This window comes from Tupaia chinensis, unplaced genomic scaffold (assembly GCF_000334495.1).
Source record: "Tupaia chinensis unplaced genomic scaffold, TupChi_1.0 Scaffold000320_1, whole genome shotgun sequence".
Classification (NCBI taxonomy): domain Eukaryota; kingdom Metazoa; phylum Chordata; class Mammalia; order Scandentia; family Tupaiidae; genus Tupaia; species Tupaia belangeri.
In genome coordinates, this window is record NW_006159813.1 from 1,410,803 (window position 1) to 1,434,466 (window position 23,664).

The 23,664-nt window shown below is 45.7% G+C and overlaps 1 protein-coding gene and 1 pseudogene across 2 annotated transcripts; both read left to right on the forward strand.

Annotated features, from left to right (window-relative positions):
• Nucleotides 1-2,744: 2,744 nt before the first annotated feature.
• Nucleotides 2,745-14,986, forward strand: LOC102491865 (2'-5'-oligoadenylate synthase-like protein 2). 2 transcript variants are annotated; one of them, XM_006151514.3, is made up of 6 exons: nucleotides 2,745-3,176; nucleotides 7,200-7,488; nucleotides 8,804-8,979; nucleotides 10,670-10,911; nucleotides 11,353-11,494; nucleotides 14,144-14,986. In XM_006151514.3, the coding sequence occupies exons 1-6, from the start codon at nucleotides 2,979-2,981 to the stop codon at nucleotides 14,615-14,617; spliced, it is 1,521 nt and encodes a 506-aa protein (XP_006151576.1). In that variant the 5' UTR covers nucleotides 2,745-2,978; the 3' UTR covers nucleotides 14,618-14,986. The 2 variants fall into 2 exon arrangements, with proteins under 2 accessions (XP_006151576.1, XP_027628882.1); XM_027773081.1 differs by having other exon boundaries at nucleotides 3,061-3,176; nucleotides 7,151-7,488; nucleotides 14,144-14,810.
• Nucleotides 14,987-22,115: 7,129 nt separating this feature from the next.
• LOC114008316 (protein FAM8A1 pseudogene) overlaps nucleotides 22,116-23,664 on the forward strand; it is a 2,752-nt pseudogene continuing 1,203 nt past the window's right edge.

The window sequence follows — 23,664 nt, forward strand, 5'->3', positions numbered from 1 at the left end:
GCGATGACGTCAGAGCCCTGGCAAACTCTCTGGTCTCCAGTCCACCCGCAAACCAAGGCTTGACCAAATTGCCTGTCTCATCCACACTAGGGTGCTAGGCACTAGGGCGAATGGTTGTTTCAATGGGTGTAGATTACCACCTAGTGGAAGAGAGAGGAAAATTGACAAACTGTAACAGTGACATTATGAATGTTTAGGAAGTCACAGTTTTAAAAATAGAAATAAAAGGCCAGCAGGTAGCATGGAGATTAAGGTGGTGGATCCCACATAACCAGCTGTGCAGTTTGAGTCCTAGACCCGGTGGCTTGAAAATCACGCCAGTGGGCCAGCAGGTGGTGTGGTGGTTAAAGCAACTGGATTCCTGACTATTGTTTCAGTCCTGGACCTGGTGGCTTCAAACTCATTCCAAGCGTGTGTGCGTATGTGTCCAAAATCCCAAGGAGAGTGGAGGAAAAGGGACTGTGGCATAGGGGGCTGGGGAGGTCTCACTTTCCCTCTCTCTGTCTCTTTATGTTTCTCTTCTCTCCAGCAACCACTTATGTCCTACGGCAAAAACCTGAAAGAAAAAAAGAAAGAAAAAATCATTCTGGGTGCATGTGCACACATGCTCAAAATCCCAAGAAGAGACTGCGATGTGGCCATCCCCCCGGGGATATATATATATACGTAAATGCCTCAATACAAGGTGACACCAAATCTAAGTCAATTTTTCCAGTGGGCTAATAACAACTATTTCCCAGTGAGAAACGAATGTTTTGAGGTTTTCCTGATTATATAAAATTTAGAGAAATCAAGGATGCACGTAATATTTAATTTGTTTAAATACACATTATACATTTATATATGTTTTATGAGTAATACAGAAGGATTACTGTTTTCCACCTTTATAATTTTTTTAATTTTTAATTTTTTTAAATTGACGCAGTAATTGTACATATGTATGGGGTTTGTAGTGATTTTGTGGTGCCTAAATACAATGTGTAATGATCAAGTCAAGGTAATTAGCATATCTGTCATCTCAAACATTTATAATTACATTGCGTTGGGAACAATTAAACTATTCTAGCTTTCCCAAAATATACAACAAATTATTGTTAGCTATGGTCACCCTATTAAGGAAATTTTTTTTTCTTTTCTTTTTTTTAGTATTTTCCCATAGGGCACATGTGCTCGCAGGAGAGAGACAGAGAGAGAGAGTGAGACAGTGAGAGGAAAAGTGAGACATCATCCCCGGGGGGGATGGCCACGTCGCAATCCCTTCTCCTCCATTCTCCTCTCAGGATCTTGGGCACGCACGCACACAAGCCCAGCATGAGTTTAAGCCACTGGGTCCAGGACTCGAACCACAGTTTACTACATGGGAATCCAGCAACATAGCCATTACTCCAGCTGATGGTCCTGAGAGGATTTCTGAAAGTGAGAAAGCACAGGAATGGTCACTCATTAATCCCTTCTCCTCCATTCTCCTCTCAGGATGTTTGGGCATTCACACACCATGTGCCCTGTGTGTTTTCCATGCTACTAGGTCCGGGACTTGAACAGTTGGCCATGTGGAACCTAGCCACCCCATGCCACTGGCTGGCCCCAAGAGGATGTATGTGCGTGTATATATCTATATAGATAATTTTTATATAATTTGGGGCATACACACGTGCACCTGGCTAGGACGGGATTCAAACCGTACTTGCCTTAACGACTAGGCTATGGCCAGGGTCAAGAAGGATTTTTTAAGTTTTTGCTATAGGGCACATACACTCGCCAGAGAGAGATAGGGATAGTGAGAGGAAAAGTGAGAAATCATCTCCCAGGGGGGATGGCCACACAGTAATCCCTTCTTCTCCATTCTCCTCCTGGTATTTTAGTACACACACATGCACCTGACATGATTTTTTTATTTTTTGGAGAGATTTTCACTGTAGGGCGTGTGCGCTCGCCAGACAGACAGAGAGAGACATAGAGACAGAAAGCGAGAAATCACCCCCCAGGGGGGATGGTCACGCCGCAATCCCTTCTCCTCCATTCTCCTCTCGGGATCTTGGGCACGCACGCACACGCGCCCAGCGTGAGTTTTAAGCCACCGGGTCCGGGACACGAACCGCGGTCGACTACGTGGGAGACCAGCGACATAGCCATTACGCTAACTGCTGGTTCCCCTGACATGATTTTTGAACCATGGTTGGCCATGTGAGAGTCCAGCGCCTTAACCATTATGCCACCTGCTGGCCCCACCCCAAGAAGGATTCTTAAAAGGGAAAACAGGGTCAGCCAGTGTCATGGTGGCTAAGGTAGCTGGATCCCACATGGCTGACCCTAGATCAAGCCAGATCCAGTGGCTTGAAAATCTTATGTTGGGAACACGTGTGCACGTGCTCCCCCCACACACACACACACACATATGGGGGTGGCCACACTGCAATCCCTTCTCCATTCTCCTCTCAGGATTTTGGGCACATTCACACACACATCCTGCTTGAGTTTCAAGCTGCTTGTCAGGGACTCCAATGTGGAAGCCCAATGCCTGCCTCAGTCTGCAGTATTTTAACTTGTGATGTGGCATTTAACGTGGGGTTACTTTGGTTCCTCTAATAGCCCTTGGAACCCAATTTTCCCTTCCCTGGAATCCATTTCCTCACCGTTTTTCCCGACTGCCTTAAAGAGGAAGAGGAATTTCCAGCTCAGCAAACTTTCCGTTTCCAAGTAAGAAAAAAGGAAACAAAAACAGCTCAGTTTCAGTTTCAGTTTCAGCTTCCAGCAGTCTGGGGAACAGGCTGTTTAGCTCAGGCAGCGGAGGGAGGAGCAAGCGCTGCTCGGAGAGGTTTCCCAGCCCTTTCGGGGAGGAGAGAAGAAATCCTTTCCATCCCAAACTGCGTCCTTCGCGCTCAGTCCTTTAGCCCTCCGGAGAAAGGCTGAAGGTCCCCGTTACAGCGCTGGGCAGAGCAGAGACGATTTATTCCAAGGGGCAGCCTGATCCTGCAAAGATGGAGCCCTCCCAGGATCTGTACGAGACCTCTGGGGACAGGCTGGACGCCTTTGTGAAACACAGCCTTCAGCCTCAAGCGGACTGGAAGGAAGAACTCCAGGACGCCTGGCAGCGAGTGGAGCGGTTCTTGCGGGACGGGTGCTTCTGTGGTGAGCTAGTTCTGGGCCAAGAAGTCAGGGTGCTGAAGGTGGTGAAGGTAAGCAAGCACCTGGGAACCCTGGGCTTTCTGATCCCGGGTCTGCCCCTGTGGGGCTGTGGGACCTTGGAGGGTCGGTCATTCTCTCTGAGCTTCAATCTCCTCTTGAACCCAAGTTTGCTTGGAGCAATGTATGGAATAGAGCATGGAGCAGTGTGCTTAAGCAGCAAATTATTCCACAGATATCAAGACCCAGCTCTGTGAGTGTTAGGGAGTAGGTGGAATATGGATAGCAAGTTTCTATAAGATGCATATTTTGGGGGCCAGCCGATGGTATGATCAAGACACTGGACTCCCACATGGCAGACTGTGGTTCAAGTCCCAGACGGGGTGGCTTGCTTTCTCACTTTCTCTCTCCCTCTCTCTCTCATGAGCACACATGCCCTACAGCAAACTTAAATAATAACAATAGCAATAATAAGTAAAATAAATTGTTTAAAGATTTATACTTTTCGCTTCTTGTTTAAGAAACCTCACTTTACCCCCAAAGTCACAAAGATAATCTATATTTTTCTTCTGCAATGGCACTGACTGATTGTATTAGAAACTACCTAGCGACCAGGTAATGCCAGAGGGCACTTTATGGGTTTAATGGATTTCAGGGGATGATGGTATCATTTATAATCAGCACCTCTTTAAAGTGTGGTTTCTCCTGGGAACGTACTAAATCGAAATGCAACTTTTAACACTGCACCCTAAAGCAAAAGTGCCTTGACTGTAAGTCTAGATGTAGTTCATTTTGCTGAAATGAAAGACCTCTCGCATTAATTTAAGTATAAATCGGGCTTTATCTGAGAGTGGTACTGGCTGCCTCGGGTAAGACCGAGGAGGAGGAACCTTTAAATAAAGCTTTGAAACCAAATATTCAGAAATTATTAGCAAGCCATGAGCTTCACAACAGAAAGTTAAGACCAGTCTAGGTGGCCCAGCAATAAAGCAACACTTCACAATGCTAAGCCACATGGGTAGGTCCTAGGTTCAAGTCCCAAGATCTCCTTGTCCACGCTGGGTGTACACACATGCCCATGATCCTGGCTGGCCAAGGCTGGACTAAGAAATGAAAACCCTGCTGTGGATGCCAATGTGTGTATATCTTTCTCTCCCTCGTGAAATAATTAAATAAACTTTAAAAACCACACAGAAATTCTAATTTCTCTAGTTGCTTAAAAAGATAGAACTTTGGGACCAGCAGATACCGTAATGGTTACGTCACTGGACTCCTATGTAGTCAACTGTGGTTCGAGTCCCGGACCCAGTGGCTTAAAACTCATGTTGGCTATGTGTGCATGCGTGCCCAAGATCCCAAGTGGAAAATGGAGGAGAAGGGATTGTGATATGGCCATCCCCCCTGGGGAGTAATTTCTTACTTTCTGTCTCTCTGTCTCTCCAGTGAGTGCACGTGCCTATAGCAAAATCTCTCACTAGAAAAAGATAGAATTTTTTATGGGGCCAGCAGGTGGCATAGTGATTAAGGCGTTGAACTCCCACATGGCCAACCGCAGTTTGAGTCCTGCACCTGGCGGCTTGGTTTTTCATTTTCCCTCTCAATCTCTCTTTCTTCTCTCTCTGGTGAACACATATGCCCCATAGCAAATTTTAAAATAATATTTCATTTCATTTCATTTTAAGAAAAAAGATCTTTGCATTCCTGGATGCCTCTGCTCTAGAGCTCTACAAGTGGGGCACCCCTAATCCGGAAATCCAAAATCCAAAATCCTTCCAAATCTGAAATTTTCTGAGCAGCAGCCTGACACCACAAGTGTCATTTTGAAACATCCCTAGAAGGATTCTCTGTCTGTCTTGAGCAGCACAAGAATACCTACGCAAAGCACCTGTGGAGCTAAAGGCCTTATTTGAATAAACATCAGTGGACAAAGAATCACAGGGCGCATTGCACATAATTCAACATTTGCTTTTTCTTTGCCTTTGTTGACCTTTCTAAGCATTAATATCACCAGGGAAAACTCTACACCTGACCTCATGTGATTGATTATTGTCAAAATGCTGCAGTACAAAAATATTGTACGAAATTACTTTCAGACTATGCATATTCAGATGTTGTTATGGCTTATACCATGGTCTGTTCCCCCAAAAACTCATGGGTTGGGACTTGACTGTATTATTAAGGCGTCAAGTGAGAACTTATTTCCTTCATGGTGTCCCAGGCTGAGGACCTTGAGTAAGATCATTAGAGCAGGGCCTGTTCTGGTGGGTAGGTAAGCAGAGGAAATGAGACCAGAGGACACGAAGGAGCTTATAAACAGCCACTCTGCTCACAGTTCTCTCTCCACCATATAGTAATGCTTTTGGACATTCCGGGCACCAGAATTGTAAACCTTTATTTTTATAAATTACCCTGTCTCAGATACTTCTATTAGCAATGCAATAACAGACTAAAGTACATATGAAACATAAATGAATTTCATGTTTAAACGTGTGTCCCTTCACCAAAGTACCTCATTATGTACATGCAGATATTCCAAAATCCGAAAGACTCTAATGCAAACACTTCTGTCCCCAAGCATTTCAGGTAAGAAGTCCTCCACCTGCGTCACCCTCTTGACTTACAAGCTGTGAGGGGAGAAAAAGAGAAACTCCACCTCGGAGCCAGAAAGGGGATGCATCTTCTCTTAAGTCTGAGTTTGAGGGTGTTTAACTATTTGAAAATATGTTCTGAATAAAGCTCGAACGCAGATTCAGAAATTTCAATAGGAGACGTGCATTTATGTTACTCCAAACACCTACCTATATCTTGAAGTTGCTATGTCCTTTTTGTTTCCTCCTAGGTTGTTGCCATAGGGCATATGGACTCCCTTGGAGAGAGACAGAGAAAGTGAGAAATCATCCCCCGAGGGGGATGGCCACACTGCATTCTTTTCTCCTCTCAGGATTTTGGGCACATAAGTGTACCCGGTGTGATTTTCAGGCCGCCATGTTTGGGACCCAAGCCATGGTTGGCCATGTGGGAGTCCAGCACCTTAACCACCACACCACCTGCTGGCCCCATTTCTATGTCCTTTTTTTACACATACACATCAGGTAAAGGTTATCTGCTGGGGGGGGGGGGGGGGGGCAATAGCAAAAAACAATACTCTTAAAAAAGACAAGAGATTATTTGTCTGTATAAGAAAACAATCTTTTTCACTCTTGCTCTCTCAATGAGCTGTATTTCTAGAAGTCGAAACACCCTTAGAATGACTCTCTGCTTGTTTTGAGCAGCACAGAAATGCCTAGAGCAAAGTGCCTGGGAAGCTGAAGATCCTGTTTGAATCGACTTCAGTAAACAAGGACCTGCGGGGCCCATTGCACATAATTCCACGTTTGTTTTCTCTCTGCCTCTGTTGACTTTTCTAAGCATTAAATTTTCATGGTCCCAGCTAGTTTCTGGGTCTCACCCATCCATATTAGGATGAGAGTGCTGTGTTTCACTAGAGCTAAATGTGCTGATTACGTGTGGTTTCCTGCCGTGAAGGTCTGACAGCCTTCTGGGACTACTCATAACTCTGGCAAGGACCTTTCTCACTGTACTTAATCGCCAACCCCAAAAGACATACATAGTCTTGAGCCATCTGCTGCTCCCATGTTTTCATTTTCTTGTTGTCAGAGGGCATTGCATGTGTGAAAGAGAGCACTCTCCCTCCCAGTGGGATGTGTTCACACCACAGTCCTTTACTCTCCATTTCTCTATCCTGTCAGGATTTGGGGCACACATACTCATGCACCTGGCATGTTTTTCAACGCTCTTGGGCCAGGACTTGAACCAGGGTCAGCCATGTGTGATCTGGGTCCCTGTGCACAGTGCTTAACTCCTGTGCCATGGGGATGGCCCTATATCCTTGAATTGTTTACCAGGTATTTAATTTTTTTTAATCAATGGAAAGATGTAATACTGACAGCAAAGGCCACTGTGTGTGATGGAGACCAAGGGCTCCTCTGTAAACCACCTAACAGGGCACTTCTGGCTTCACTCCCAGCCTCAAAGGTCTCAGTGGACGTAAAGCCCATCGTTGCTGTCCTCCACAGGGCGGCTCTTCAGGAAAAGGGACGACGTTGAACAACAGCTCTGACCTGGACCTGGTGCTGTTCCTGAGCTGCTTTTCCAGCTTCCGAGACCAGGCGTGGCACCGAGGATCCATCATCGACTTCATCAAGGAGAAATTGGTGCACTGTAGCAGAAGCTTGGCCTACAACATCACTATGCTCGAACACAAAGGGAAGGCCAGGACTCCTCGCTCCCTGTCCTTCCAGGTCCAGTCCAGGAAGAGCAGTGACGTCATTTTGGTGGATGTGCTCCCAGCATTCAACGCTCTGGGTAAAGCCACTGATGAGTCAAGTCCCGAGAAGCTAGTTGCGGGAGGGGTGGGGGGTCCCTTCACTGCACTGGCCTCCAGAGAGTTGGAGAAAGTGAAAACCAATGGAGAGAGAGTAGAGATTTCTCTTTTTCAGGGAGACGGGACAGTAGCTGTGCCAGTCCTCATACTACTGTGCATGGTACCATGGCCTGGTTTGCATGGGCAAAGGGAACTTCTCCCAAATAATAGATTGTCATCCAGTACAAAAAAAGAGATCCCTCTTTGTTTCTCTGGGAAATGCCAGGTTAAGCAAACACTTCAGCGTCTTTAGAATCAGAACTAAATTGGAATCATCTTTAAAACAGGGCTCTTCATGTGTTCAAATTTTGTCCTTAAGACTTACTGGCTGGGACCAGCAGATGGCATAGCAGTTATGTCACTGGACTCCCACATAGTCAACCATAGTTCGAGTCCCAGAGCTGTTGGCTTGAAAATCACACTGGGCATGTGTGTGTGCATGTGCCCAAGATCCCAGGAGAAGAATGGAGTAAAAGGGGTTATAGCATCCCTGGGGGTGTTTCTCTTCCCCCCTTCCTCTAGCACGTGCATGCAAACTGTCGCAAATTAAAAAAAAAAAACGTTTACTAGTTGCATGACTTTGGACAAGCTATTTAATACCTCCAAGACTCAGCATGCCAATGTAAATGGGACAATAATATTAAATTCAAGTGGAACCGTAGGAAATCAACAATATTTCACTATGCTTGACCCACAGAAATGCCCATTTCTTATGGTTCCACTTAAATGTACATTCGTTTAAAAAGAAGAATGCCAGGTGTATGTGCACACATGACCAAAATCTCAAAAGGAGGAAAAAGTGGAGGAGAAGGGATTATGGCATGACCGTTCCCCATGGGGGGGCACTTTCTCCTCTCCCTCCCTTTTCTCTGTCTCTTTCTTTCTTTTTATTTTTTTAAAGAATTATTTTATTTAACTTTATTTATTTACTTGTTTTAAATTTGACCAGAGAGGGACAGAGAGAGAGAGAGAAAAAGCAAGTTGCCGGGTCCGGGACTTGAACCACAGTTGGCCATGTGGGAGTTCAGTACCCTTAACCACCATGTCATCTGCTGGCCCACGTCTCTCTTTCTAGCAGGTACATGCACCTTCTAGTGTGGAAAAAAAAAAAATAAGTTTTAAAACGGGAAAAATAATACTGCAATGAGGATTGCATGAGATAATTTAGGCACTTCTGTGCACAGTAGTCCTTTTCCAACGCTCTTCCTCACCTGAAAAAGTCAATTTTCCTGACCAGTCACTTCGTTTCTCTCTCAGGACACTTTTGCACAGATTCTAAACCAGACCCGGAAATCTATGAAAATTTAATAATCAGCCGCGGCGGCCCCGGAGAATTCGCCCCCAGCTTCACAGAGCTGCAGAGGCACTTCGTGAAAAGCCGCCCTCCTAAACTGAAGAGCCTCCTGCAGCTAGTAAAGCACTGGTACCTGCAGGTGAGTGAGTGGGCGCTAGCTAGGAGGGGCAGGGGAAAGATGGAGGAGAGAGCGGGCCCATCCCAGCATTTTTTAAAGAGGGAAAAAAGAGAGGGGGTGGTTAAAGCGCTAGGTTCTCATATGGCTGACCACAGTTCAAGTCCCAGATTTGGCAGCTTGCTTTCTCACGTTCACTCTCTCTGGTATGCACACATACCCTGTAGCAAATTTTAAAGTGATAATAATAATAATAATAAATTAAATAAATGCTTAAGAAAAAATGGAAACAACCTGATTGTCTAAGGAAAAGAGATAGATTAAGTAGCATAAGTGAAATAATTGGAAACTATTTGAGAACTACAAAGCACTAGACAACGTCAGGGGTAGCTGTTACTGGTTGTGGTGGTGTTGGTTGTTGCAAATGTATGTTATCTTCTCGTTTGTTTGCTGGTTTGCTAACATTTTATATTAGTGAAATCGTGAATACAACCTAAATGACAACCCATAGGACGAGGGCTGCATGAATTGAAATATATCCAGTGATTGTAATCATGCAATTACCTAAATGGTAATTAAGTATTCTGCACAATAGCAGAGACATACATATGGTATATGTTAAGTTAAAGAACATACATCAGGGAAGTAGGTGGTGTAGTGGTTATGCTGATGGACTCACATGTGGTCAACTGCAGTTCGAGTCCCAGATCCAGCAGCTTAAGACGCGTACCTGGAGGAGTGCAAATCCCAGGAGAAGAATGGAGGAAAAGGGATTGTGGTGAGGCCATCCTCCCTGGGGGGGTGATTTTTCACCTTTTTTGGCAGGGAGCCATGGGGCCCACGTGCAGGCCAGAGAGAGACAGTGAGAGGGAAAGTGAGAAATCACCCCACAGAGGGATGGCCACGCCACAATCCCTTCTCCTCCCTGGGTTTAGGGTATGTACGCACATGCATCCAGCATGATTCTCAAGCCACCAGGTCCGGAACTTAAATCGCAGTCAGCCATGTGGGGAGTCCAGTGCCTTAACCACCATGCTACCTGCTGGCCCCAAAAATTGAACACTTCACAGTATTATTCTTCCCCTTTCATTTTTCAGTTTGTTCTGGTTTTATGTTTCCAGCACATCTATGTGTTTTAATTCTTTTCTTTTTTCAATTATCTCCTATATACACTATACTACATTGCCTCCTCCATTCCAACTGAATAATATGGATTGATGAGGCCCAGAAGGTACATAGACATGCCACCTTCCTGGGACCAGCAGTTAGCATAATGGTTATATTGCTGAACTCCCATGTAGTTGACCGCAGTTCGAGTCCCGGACCCGGTGGTTTAAACTCACACCGAGTGTGTGTGCATGCATGCCCAAGATCTTGAGAGGAGAATGGAGAAGAAGGGATTGCAGCGTGGCCATCCCTCCGAGGGGTGATTTCTCACTTTCTGTCTCTCTGTCTTTCTCTGTCTTTCTGGCACGCACCCTATACCAAAAAACTCTCAAAAAAAAAAAAAAAAAAGAAAGAAAAGGAAAGGAAAGAAAAGAAAAGAAATGCCACCTTCCTGTTTATTGAAAACTGGAAGGTCTCGGGACATAAGTCCCTCTAGACCCCAAGCTGTTTCATAGCTTATGCTACATAATGCCACAGAGTGACCTAGAAATTCCCAAGATTATCAGCCTCATGCATTCATTCTCCACCGCCTCCAACTTTTCTCCAGCCCTTGAAACGTAAATACCCACGAGCATCTTTACCCTCAAAATATGCACTTGAGCTCCTGACCATCTACGCCTGGGAAATGGGCACAGATGAAAGTGAGAACTTCAACATGAACAAAGGCTTCGTGGCGGTGATGGAGCTCCTCAGAGACTATGAGGACATCTGCATTTACTGGACCAAGTACTACGATTTCCAAAGTGAGATCGTCCGAAACTTTATCAAGCACCAGTTGAAGGGGTGCAGGTGAGTATGTCGGTTGCATTACTTTCAGCTTCCAAGAATAGAAATTCCAACTCGAATAGTGAAAAGCTGTGGGTGGGGGGCGGAGGGCTATCGACTTTTGAAACTAAAATTCCAATGATGACAACAGGTTCAGGTTTGGTGTGATCCAGCTATGTCATGAGAATCTCATTCCGTGAATTGCTCAGCTCTGCTCTTTTCAGGGTTTTACCATGAAATTTAATTCAATTTCTTCATAGCGGCATCATTTACGGGCTTCCTAACTGGACACATTCCCATACAAGAGGGAGCATTCCAAGCAAAATCTCTGTAATTCACTGTGATCGAGCCAGTTTACATTATATGCCCATTCCCGATGCAAGAGCCTCACAATCCCATAGACTTGAGTCCCAGAGCCAAATCCTGATGTGACAAAGATTTATTTGCTTCTCTTTTCTCTCCCAGGCCCATTATCCTGGACCCAGCTGACCCCACCAATAACCTGGGAAGCAATAAAAGATGGGACCTAGTGGCCAAAGAGGCTGCTCACTGCCTGCGGCAGGCCTGCTGCAAGACTGAAGAACCCGGCCAGGGCTGGCATGTACAGGTACACCCCCTCACCCCATAGTCAGGACCCCGTGTTGACCTCTCTCTAGCCCCACACGCATCCACTCAACTCTTGTTCCAGCACTCACAAGTTCCCAGGGCAGGCAGCATTTCCCATGTAGACAGCCCAACCAACCAGGTGCGCTGTTCTTGCCCTTCTCTTGGAACCTCAGTTCTTTCATTTATCAGATGGACAGGCAATTCCTGCCCTGCTCGGTAGCCGTTTGAGAGAGACAGTGAAAAAATTTACGTACATGTATATGAGATCCATCCTGTGGGGTGGTGTTTCTATTATGGGCTGTTAAAAGCTTAATTTCTTGGGGCCTAGATAGTAGTGAACCATAAAAGGCAACACTGTAAGGCTGATTTACATGGGAAGCTGCAGGGTTCACGTCCCAAGACCTCCCTGAGTATGATAGGCACACCCATGGCCGTGATCTAAGGCCGGCTGAAACTGGGAGTGAACTGTAGAATCAAGACCTTCTTGGGGGCCAGCAGGTGCCTTGGTGGTTAAGGTACTGGACTCCCACATGGCAAACCATGGTTCGAGTCCCAGACCTCATGACTTGCTTTCTGCCTTTCCTTTTCTCTGTCTCTGGTGAGCACACATGTCCTAAAGCAAATTAAAAGTAATAATAATAAATATATTTTTTAAAAAAGACCTTGTTGGAGGGGGCTTCCCTGTAACCTACTGGATAAGGGAGCTGGATCCCATGTAGCAGACCACACAAATCGAACCCCAGCCCCAGAGACTTGGAAACATGCCAGGCGCATGTGCTTGGGTACCCAAAAATCTCACCAGGATGGAGAATGGAAGAGAAGGGATTATGGCTTGACCATGCCCATTGGGGGTGGGGAGTGCTTTCTTCCTCTCCTTCTCTGTCTATTTCTCATGTAATAAAATTTTAAAAAATTTTAAAAAAACCCTATTGAGAGTATGCTCATACTCACTTTCTGTCTCTCTCACTCACAGAATAAATAAAATTTTTGTTTTGTTTTGTTTTGTTTTAGAGAGATTTTAGCTATAGAACGCATGTGCTTGCCAGACAGACAGAAAGGAGGGGAAATGGCCATGTCACAATCCCTTCTCCTCCATTCTCCTCTTGGAATTTTGGGCATGTACACACACATGCCCGGAGTGTTTTAAATTGCCAGGCCCGGGACTCAAACCATGGTCGGCTACATGGGAGTCCAGCAGTGTAACCATTATGCCATCTGCTGGTCTGAAGAAATAAACTTTAAAGGAATGCCTGTTACTCTCTATCCCTCCCTTCTCCCCACACCTTCCCATTAAAACAAAATAAAAGGCAAAGCAAATTGTTGAAAAGAATACACAAAGTCTCCCTGCCATCCCCACCCCTGTCTCTCAGCCCCTCCCATCCCAGACACCCCACTGATCAACTGCTTGCATCTCTTTCCATAGACATACAATACACCAGGGGCTGGTTTCATGAAAGACGGTTTTTCCAAGGACTAGGGTGTGAGGGAGGCATTGTTTCAGGATGATTCCAGCACCTTACACTTACTGTGCAATTTATTTCTATTGTTATTACATTGCAATGTATAATGAAATAACTGTACAACTCACCATAATGCAGTATTTGTATCCACTCCCCAATGATAGTATCACCACATCAGCTCCGCCTCAGATTATCAAGTATTAGAGTCCCATAAGGAGCACACAATCTACTAAGTCATTGGAAAAGTCATGACATATTTTTCTATATTTTTTCTGTGCAAAAATGCATCATGACTTTTCCGACAATCCAATAGGTTCCTCACACGTGCAGTTCATAATAGAGTTTGCACTCCTAATGACATCTAATGTTGCAGCTGATCTGACAGGAGACAGAGCTCAGGCAGTAATGCAAGTGACAGGAAACAGCTATAAATACAGATGAAACTTCACTCACTTGCTGCCATTCACCGCCTGCTCTGCAGCCTGGTACCAGCGCATGGCCCAGAGGTTAATAACCCCTGCTCTACCATGCATCTCAGCCTGACATACATTAAATCTTGTAGCCCACAACGATGCCATGATGTACCTATGGAGTAAGTACTACTGTTATCTCCACATGAATCGTTCCACAGAGGAGGAGTGTTATTTTGAGAACCGTCACCAGTTGTTACTCTGGTTCAGGTGAATCTGAGGTCAGTGTTTGACCCAATGGTACTGTAAAGCTAGGATGATCTTCTTTGCCTGGGTCGATCCTAGTTGATGTCTGTGTCTCACAAAATTATTAATAGAACTTCTTTTTATTTTTAAAATTATCTTGGGGGCCGACTCCATGGCCTGGTGGTTAAGGCAGTTGGATCCTACATGGCCAACCACACAGTTCAAGTCCCAGACTTGGGAGATTGAGAAACTCACCGGGCACCTATGTATGCATGCCCAGAATCCCAAAAGGAGGGAAAGATAGAGGAGAAGGGGTTGCGATGCAACCATTCCCCATAGGGAGTGCTTCCTCCCCCCCTTCTCTTTCTGTCCTTCCCTGGCAAGCACATGCACCCTCTAGCACACACAAAAATTAAAAAAGTGTCTCTGGAGGCAATAAATTATATTGTCAGCAGCCAGAAGGAAGTGGAGACAACAGATAACCAGGACCACCCAGATACGCTTATCTGTTCCTCCTCCCTCACCCCTTTCCAGCCAGCAAGGAATGTCCAGGTGACAGTGAAACCAACAGGACAGGCTCCCCGGATCCTCTCAGTGAACCCCTACAGCCCCATCTGGAAGATGAAGATGGAGATTAAGAGGTTGTACAGTCTCGAGAAGCAGCAGCGTCTCTCCTTCCAGGAACCAGGAGGAGAGCGGCAACTGCTCAGCAGCCAGCGGACCCTGGCGGATTACGGGATCTTCTCCAGGGTGAGTGTCCGGGTGCTGGAAACCTTGCCTCATGAGATCCAGGTCTTCATAAAGGACTATAGCGGCCAGAGTAATCCGTACGCCATCGACCCTGATGACTCTATCCGTGACTTGAAAGAGAAGATTGAGGAAGCTGCAGGACCTTTCGTGGAAGATCAACTACTAACATTCCAGGGTCGGATATTGGGGAATCGTCGCAGCCTGGCAGACCTACAGATCAAAGACTGTGACACCATCCTGCTCATTAGGAAAACCTGAAGGCCTCCAGAGGGACCAATACCTGTTCCCTAACACTTGGAATTCCAGAAGGCTGAAACCCCGTGACTGTTCCAGTCCACTTTATGCTGTTACAGCACAATTTGTGAGACTAGGTAACTAATAAAGAATAAAGATTCAGGGCCAGCAGGTGGCACAGAGATTAAGATAGCTGGATACCACATGGCCAGCTTCATAGTTTGAGTCCTGGACCCAGTGGTTTGAAAATCACACCAGGTCCATGTGCATGTGTGCCCAAAATCCCAAGAGGAGGATGGAAGAGAAGAGAACACAGCATAGCCATCCCGTCTAGGAATTTTTCACTTTTTTTTCTCACTGGCAAGCACACAAGCCCTATAGCAAAACTAAAAATATATAAATAAATTAGGATAAAGATATATGAGGTCAGCAGATGGCATAGAGGTTATGTCACTGGACTCCCACATGGCCGAACGCAGTTTAAGTCCCAGACTCAATGAATTAAAATCCATGCCAGGCACAGATGCATGCGTGCCCAAGATCCCAGAAGGAGAATGGATAAGAAGGGATTGCAGTGTGGCCATCCCCCATGAACGGTGATTTCTCACTTTCTGTCTCTCTGTCTCTGTCTCTCCAGTGAGTATGTACACCCTATAGCAAAAATCTCTCAAAACAAACAAGTGGAACTAGTGTCAAACATGTACGTATGTAATGTTCAATGTTGAAGAACAATGACTGTGTCTGTATTTTTTATTTCAGTATACACTGTATGCATGCTTTGAAAAACCATACTTGTACCCCCACATGAAGAGGTACAATAACTGGTTGTAAACCAGGAATCATAAATTTTAAAATAATAATAAAATATTTTTCATGAAAAAGAGAGTGGAAACTTGCCGTAGAAGGCTATTACAGTCATCAAGGAAGAGGGGATGATGGTTTGGTTGGGGGTAGAAGGGGAGCTGGAAAGTAGATGAAGTCAAGGTCCAAAAGGCTTGACCATGGATAAAATTGTTACAGTAGGGGGCTATAGGTCGGGAGAGGATTTAAGAAGCTTGCTGGGAGACCGGAAACACTGTTAACCCGATCTGGACGGTGCTTACAGGGGTATGTGCAAATGCGAAAACTCTCCAGCCGTATAGTTAGACATTGCAGACGGAGTTCCCGGGGGAGCAGATTCTGAGTTGGATATGAAGCACAGGAAGTTTACCAGGGAGTGTTCGCAGGAATCACACCTGGAAAGGCCGGGGAGGAAATGGGCCGGGATGGAGAGACAAGGCGGACTATGCTGCAGTCACAGTGAAGACGTAGGGATCCGAGGTGGCCCTTCAGAGCAGTCCCCAGTGAAGGCAGAGAGACCAGGTCCCAATCCCCTCCACATCGATCCATCATTGAATACAAGCAGCCCCAGTAAAGAGGGTGTCATCTTGGGCAAAGCAACCTCCCTGTCTGAAGGCAGTGCTCGGGCAGGGAGCAGCTGGGGAAATGAGTCCTGAAGGGAGGGTGTGGAGCACTTCAGAGCTTTCACTTCACTTCAGATCCGTGCTCTTTGTTGTCACTTATATCTCAACGGAATAATCCAGAGAAGAATGACTCCCACAGCTCTAACCACTTTTAATAGGAGGTGAGCCGGACACTTTTTGGGGGGGAGTTGGGAGGGTTTTTTTGTTTGTTTGTTTTTTGTTTTTTTGGTTTTTTGCTATAGGGTGCGTGCGCTTGCCAGACAGAGACAGAGAGACAGAAAGCAAGAAATCACCCCCCAGGGGGTATGGCCACGCCGCAATCCCTTCTCCTCTGCTCTCCTCTCGGGATCTTGGGCACACACACACACACACACGCACGCACGCACACACACGGTGTGAGTTTTAAGCCACTGGGTCCAGAACACGAACCGCAGTCGACTACATGGGAGTCCAGCGACATAGCCATTATGCTAACTGCTGGTCCCAAGGAAGGGGGGGATATTTTTGCTATAGGGCTCATGTGTTTACCAAAAAGACAGAAAGCGAGAAATTGCCTACCCGCCCCCCTCCAGGGGAGGTGGCCACGCTGCAATCCCTTCTCTTCCATTCTCCTCTCTGCATTTTGGGCACACACACACACACACGCCCGGCCTGAGTTTCAAGCAGCCAGGCCTGGGACTCAAACTGTGCTCAGCCACATGGGAGTCCAGCGCCTTAACCACTTCGCCACCTGCTGGCCCCAGACCCTACATTTCTTGCTCTTCGCACTCATCTCATTGAAATTGCCATGTGAGATTTGTCTCCTCCCTTAGAATAACAACTTCCATCAAGAGAGTTGATGTAAGAGAGTTGAGAGCTTTTTATCCAACACTCGTGGGAGCATCTCTGTAGCCCTGGGGGTCTAGGTACTACTGTCATTCCTATTTTACAGTTGGGGAAACCGAGATACGGATAGGTTAAGTGACTTGGACATTCACACAACTAGTGAGGCTGGATTTGAACCCTGGCACCCAGGCTCCAAAGCTCATGCTCATGATCACTGTGCTGTGTTATAAACTCAATAAAAATGGCGGACTGTATCTTATTCATCACTGTCTCCCAGTGCCTAGCATAGGGCTCATGGTTAATAGGTGCTCAGTAAATATGTGTTTAATGGGTGGATGACTCTAATAGGAAGTGAGTGGAGTGTTGTATGAGGCCTGGAACAACGTAACATATGTAAAATGTTTCCCCAGTGCCTGGCACACAGGAAGTGCCCAGTGAATGTAGTATCTACCAGCTGTCATTAGCTCTCTTCCGCCTCCAAGTTCTCCTTTCATATCGCAAGGTTGAGGTAGACAGCATTAAGAACTGCACATTCGGGACCAGCAGTTAGCATAATGGCTATGAGTCCCAGACCCGGTGGCTTAAACTCACACCAGGCACGTGTGTGTGTGTGCCCAAGATTCCGAGAGGAGAATGGAGGAGAAGGGATTACAGTGTGGCCATCCCCCCTGGGGGTTGATTTCTTGCCTTCTGTCTCTCCGTCTTTCTGGCGAGCGCACGCGCCCTATAGCAAAAACCTCTCCAAAAAAAAAAAAAAAGAACTGCACGCTCTCTGGTCCTTGCAGTTTCCTCACACCTAATCCCATAAGGGAACTAAAATGGCAAAAACAGAATGAATATTGCGGCAGCCATTGCCATTTCCTCCCATATCTTTTCTCTCTATTTTTTAAAATTTTTGGAAAGAATTATTTATCATATTTTACTTATTTTTAATTTTGCTATAGGGCACGTGCACTTATCAGACAGAGACAGAGAAAGAGAGAGAGAGAGAGAGAAAGTGAGAAAGCAAGCCACTGGGTCATGGAACTCAAACAGGGGTTAACCATGTGGAGTCCAGGACCTTAACCACTACCCCCCCTGCTGGCCCCCTTTCTCTCTTCCATTGCAATAGAATGTTTAAGTAGGCACAAACCAAAGGTTAAAAACTACATTTCCCAGTCTCCTTTGCAGCTGGATGTGACTTTGTGATTAAGTTATAACCAGTGAAGTTTATTTGAATTTTATGCATAAATTTGCATATTAATCCCTGAGAACTCCCATTTCTCTTTTGGGTCCAGAATCCCTAAGAATTATCTTCCTCCTGCTTTATATCCAGGAAAGAGAATGGAGGAAATGTGACATTAGGCATTGACAATACTTCTGTAAAAGTCACTGTTCTTTATAGGTTTAAGATTGGAGGGGCCAAGGATCAGCAGATGATGTAGTGGTTATATCACTGAACTGCCACATGGCCTACCACCGTTCAAGTCCCAGATCCGGAGACTTGAAAGTCAGTCACCCTGGACACATGTGGGTGTTTGCCTGAAATCCCAAGAGGACAATGGAGGAGAAGAGATCGAGGCGTGACTATCCTACCTGGGGGGTGATCTCTCACTTTCTGTCTCTGTTTTCTCTCTGGCTCTCCTGCAATCTGCCCTATAGCAAAAATCTCTCTAAAAAAAAAAAAAAAAGAGAGAGAGAGAGATTGGGGGAGCCAGCAGGTGGCATAATGGTTAAGGAAATGGACTCCCACATGGCTGACCATGGTTTGAGTCCAACCTGGCAGCTTGCTTTCTCACTTTCCCTCTCTCTCTTACTCTCTGTCTCTCTCTGGTGAACATATGTGCCCTACAGCAAACTAAATAATAACAATAATAATTTTTTAAATTAAATTAACATTTCTTTAAAAAAAAAAAGAAAAGATTGGGTGCAACTTTCTTCCATAGTACCACAGTCATCCCACAGATAAAGTGCCTAAGGTCCATAGGCCCAACTGTTTTCCTCAACTGAGGCAGTTAATTATGATGATCAAGGAAGGGGGGCTCCCTCGCTTGCCTACCTTTAAACAGGGGGCGGGGGATTCCCAACTTTGGGGACTTCTGGAGCCTATGGATATGAGTTAGCGTGAGCAAAGTTAAGGTTTTATCACCAGAGACCACAAGGAATCGAAGGAACTTGATTCGGCTCCAAGAAGCTATTCAGAGAAGGAAACCATAGAATTTCAAGGAGGAAGGAGCTTGAACTCCTGACCGTTCCATTTCCTCTACACCCTGGATTTGCTTCCTTTTCTATTTAACCTAAACCGCACAGTCAAGCCAACACACATGCCTTGACTTTTGCCTCATTTGTCGTAAGGATCCACTCATTCTTGGGTGGACCAGTCGGGTTGCAAGTGACAGGGCCCCGATTCAATTTAGTGTAAGCAAAATAAATGGAATGTACTGGCCCCTGAGAGTCGAGGGTCAGGGGTAGTAACAGCAGACACAACTGGATTTGACTAGTTAGGGTCTTCCAGAGTAACACAACCAATACGATAGATGCATTCAGAGGTACGTTATAAATACAGAATGGATATAGATATGGAAGGGCGGGCTTATTATGCTAATTATCTCACATGAGTATGGAGGCTGAGAAATCCCACAGCATGCGGTCTGTAAGCTGGAGAACCAGGGAAGCCTGTGGTGTAGTTCAGTCTCAGTCTGAAGGTCCGAGAACCGGAAGAGCCAGTGTTATCGGTTCTGGAGTTCAAAGAGCTGAGAACCTGAAGTTCTGACTTCTGAGGGCAGGAGCAGATGGAGGGAAAGTGAAACTGCTCTTTCCTCACCTTTTTGTTCGATCCCGTAGAGTGGATGGATGTTGCCTGCCCACATTAGTGAGGTCACATATTCATTATGTAGTCTCTTCTGGAAACACCTTGACGGACACACCCAGAAGTCAGGTTTTACCAGCTATCTGGACATGCCTTAACCCTGTCAAGTGGACTCTGAAAATTAGCTGTCACATGGGTCCAGGAGTCCAAATGATGACAGAAGGCGTGTCAGTTTATACTGAATACGAAACCACCCCTATAATGCCCATGCATTTGCTCATGATTGTGTGACTCATAAGAGCAGCTCTGGTCTGATGTGGCTCATCCGAAGGTGGAAGCCTGTAATAGCCCCACTCCTAGCTAGCAGTTGGTTCTATTTCAGCTGGAAAGATAGGGATGCCTTAACCACAGGATTCTCATTCTCCAACAGGCTGAGCTGAGCCGAATTGTTCACGTGGCTACTGGATTCTAAAATAGCGACAGAAAGAGCAATCCCGGGTAGGCATGCACTTCTTAAACCTCTACTTGATCTCAATTGCTAATGTCCCACTGGCCAAAACAAGCCAGCCTCAGAGTCAAGCCCTAATTCAGGGGTGGAAGGAACTGCAGAGATGCATTGCAAAGTAGCGTGCATACGGAGAAGACTGGAGAGGTTGAAAGCAATTTCCACATGACGAGGAAGAGGAACCTGCTTTCTCCTTTTAAGACATTTTCTGCTGTCTCCTAAAGAACATCTGTGGGTGCCCTCTTCATTATGGTATAATGATCAGACCGTTATAGTATGAAGTTCAAGGGATTTAACATCCACAGAGTGACACTTTACCAATGGGAAGATAGGAACCAGTAGTGTCTCTTCCACACCTCAGGTGGACAATTTGAAGACATGTCTACACTCACCTCAGAGGGTCCCCAGCTGGATCAAGCCCCAGTTTTCTCATAGCAATTAGCAACTTAATAGTGTTTCCTGGGACCAGCTGGTGGCATGGTGGTTAAGGTGCTGGGCTCCCACATGGTTGACTATGGTTCAAATCCTGGACCTGGTGGCTTGTTTTATCACTTTCTTTCTCTCTCTGGTGAGCATATATGCCCTGCAGCAAGTTAAATAATAATAAGAAGAATGATAAATATTAAAAAAAAAAAAACAGTGTTCTCTGGGGGGCCAGCAGGTGGTGTGGTGATAAAAGCACTAGACACTCCCACATGGCCAACCACAGTTCAAGTCCCGAAGCTAGTGGCTCTCTCTCTCTCTCTCTCTCTCTCTCTCTCTCTGTTTTAGGGTATGTGTGTTTACCAGGGAGAGCAAATTAAAATAAATGAATAAATAAGTAAAATGAAATAAGTAATTATTTTTTTAAAAAATGGGTTCATTGAATTGACTTTCTCTTCTTTCCAATCCTCTACACTTGCTTCTTAAGATAATTGCTCAGCATGAAACCTCCTCATGCCTTGTACTCTGCATTGCAAGGAATGCAAGCTGAGCACCCCCATCTTTACATACACTCCTCCTGCACAAAACCTGCCTGTGCCATTCCACTGGCTCTTCTCCCTCCCCGCAGATGCATGCTCAGCTCGGTGGTATTTTGACAAACCATTACTGACTCCACGTGCCCTTTCAAAATCTTCAAATCTATATTAGCAGTCAAATCATTAAAAACTGCTTAACTCTCATAGATTTCACGAAACAATCAAAACCAAATATATGCAAGATCTGGGGGCCAGATGGTGACACAGCAGTATAACATGATGTTCTGCAAAGCAATCCCACATGGGAGGGTTCCCAGTTCAAGCCCAGATTCCTCCCTGAGTAACCAGGCACAAGCAAATGCCCATTAACCCAGGACCAGCTGAGGCTGAAAGTGGATCCCGGCATCGGGACCCTGCTGAGAGTGCTATTTCTCTCTCACTCGTGAAAAAATAACAAATTTTAAAAATATCTTTCAGAAAAATACATGCAAGGACTAAATGTATATTGTTTGAATACTTTTTACATCACCTTAAAGTTAATTGCCTGTAGGGCCAGCCCTGTAGTACAGTTAGTTGTTAAGCCTTTTGCATAGGGAGCTGGATCCACATGGCTGACCTCAGTCTGAATCCTGGCCCCTGTAACACACTGGGCATGTGTGTATGTGTGACCAGGACCCAGACAGGATGGAGAGGTAGAGGAAGGAGAATTGGGACACGGCCACATCCTATTGGGGGTGCTCTCCCTTTCTTTCTTTCTTTCTTTCTTTCTTTCTTTCTTTCTTTCTTTCTTTCTTTCTTCTCTCCCTCTCTCTTTCTCTTTTGTCCTGTCTGGTAAGTGCACACACCCTACAACAGTAAACTAAAACAGAATAAAATAATAAAAAAGTGAATTACCTGTCATCACAAACATATGGCAGAGGTTTGGAGTCTGACCCTGTTGTTGACTTACTGACATTTCCACAGCCCCTTAGACTGTCAGGATATGGTACTGCTTCTCAACCAGCTCTCGGTAAGTATGAGAACTTTTAGAATCTACGTAATGAGAAAACATGATGCCAGTCTGAAAGTTTCCATTGAAATGCATCATGATTAATAAGTTTCTTAAAAGGCTTAGCCACCTCTTTGTCTTCACTCCCCAAGCCCAACTTACTTACTCCTTATCCTACCCCTTCTGGTTTCTAGTCCCACTTCTCCCCTAAAACTACACCCACCTTGGTCACTCTTGGCTTTGTAGGTCCTTAGCAAAAGCATTAGGGGCTAGACAGTGGTGTGGGGGTCACACGGCGTTCTGTGATGCTGGTCCGCCACAGGAAGGTCCCAGGTTTGCATCCCAAGGCATCCCTGCACATGCCAGGCTTGCACATGCCTGGCTGAGGCTGGGGATGATCGAGGCACGAAGACCCTGTTAAGACTGACACTCTCTCTTCCCCTCTCACTCTCGCTCTCATGGAAAAAAATTAACTTTATTTTAAATAATTATTTCATTTAACTTCATTTAATTAATTAATTAATTTGTTTATTTATTTTAATTTGACCAGAAAAGGTCATGGTTTGGGAGAGAAAGTAAGAAAGCAAGCTGCCGGGTCCGGGACTCGAACCACAGTCAACCATGTGGGAGTCCAGTGTTTTTAACCACCACACCATCTTCTGGCTCCTAACTTTATTTTTAAAAAAGAAAAAAAAAAAGTAGGTCAGGCTCAGTGGCTTTTGCCACTAATCCCTGTCTTTTCCCTGTCACTTAATTCCTACCTAAAGTCCCCAGGTTCTGCCTACCCTTCCTGTAAATAGACCTAGAATTCAACCATCCTCTCTACCCCTCTGCTTCCAAGCCTAGTCCAGAGCCGGGTCTCACCTGCACCCCTGCAGTGTCCCACCCTTCTTCCTGCATCTACTCCTGCCCCTCGGATCTGTCCACAGAAGCAGCCAGACCAACCTTTCTGGAATCTAAAGTCACCACCTGTCACTCCTTTAATTCGCCACCTTCTTCAGGATGACGAGCAGGGTGACCTGGCATTTAACCCAGTGGGTCACTTACTGTTTTATCTTTTCTTTCCTTTTTTTTAAATTTGTCAGAGGGCACATGACCTGCCCATGGGCCTGGAAGAAAAAAGCACCCCCCATCCTCCATGGAGGATGGTCAAACTGTAATCCCTTCTCCATTTCTCCTTTCTTTTGGGACTTTGGGCACACACTTGCACACACGTGCCTGGCATGTTTTTCAAGTCACTGGGTCCCAGACGCCAACGTGCTTTCAGCCTTGTTGGATCCAGCTCACCAAACCTAGGCAGGGCCGTCTCACATTCTGTCTCATTAGCACCATGTCTGGCACCCAGCGGGCACTTAATAAATGTTTCCTGCACTTCCTGCTTCGCTCTCTCCTTCTCTCGTTCACATATGCAAGTGTTCTCTGTCACAAATGAAAAATAAAATAATAATAATTTTAAAATACCAGAGGAAGACAGAGGCCGCCCTCCCCCCAAGGCGGTGGAGGACGGGACCACAGGTCCATGTCAGCCCTGAGAGGCCTCCTG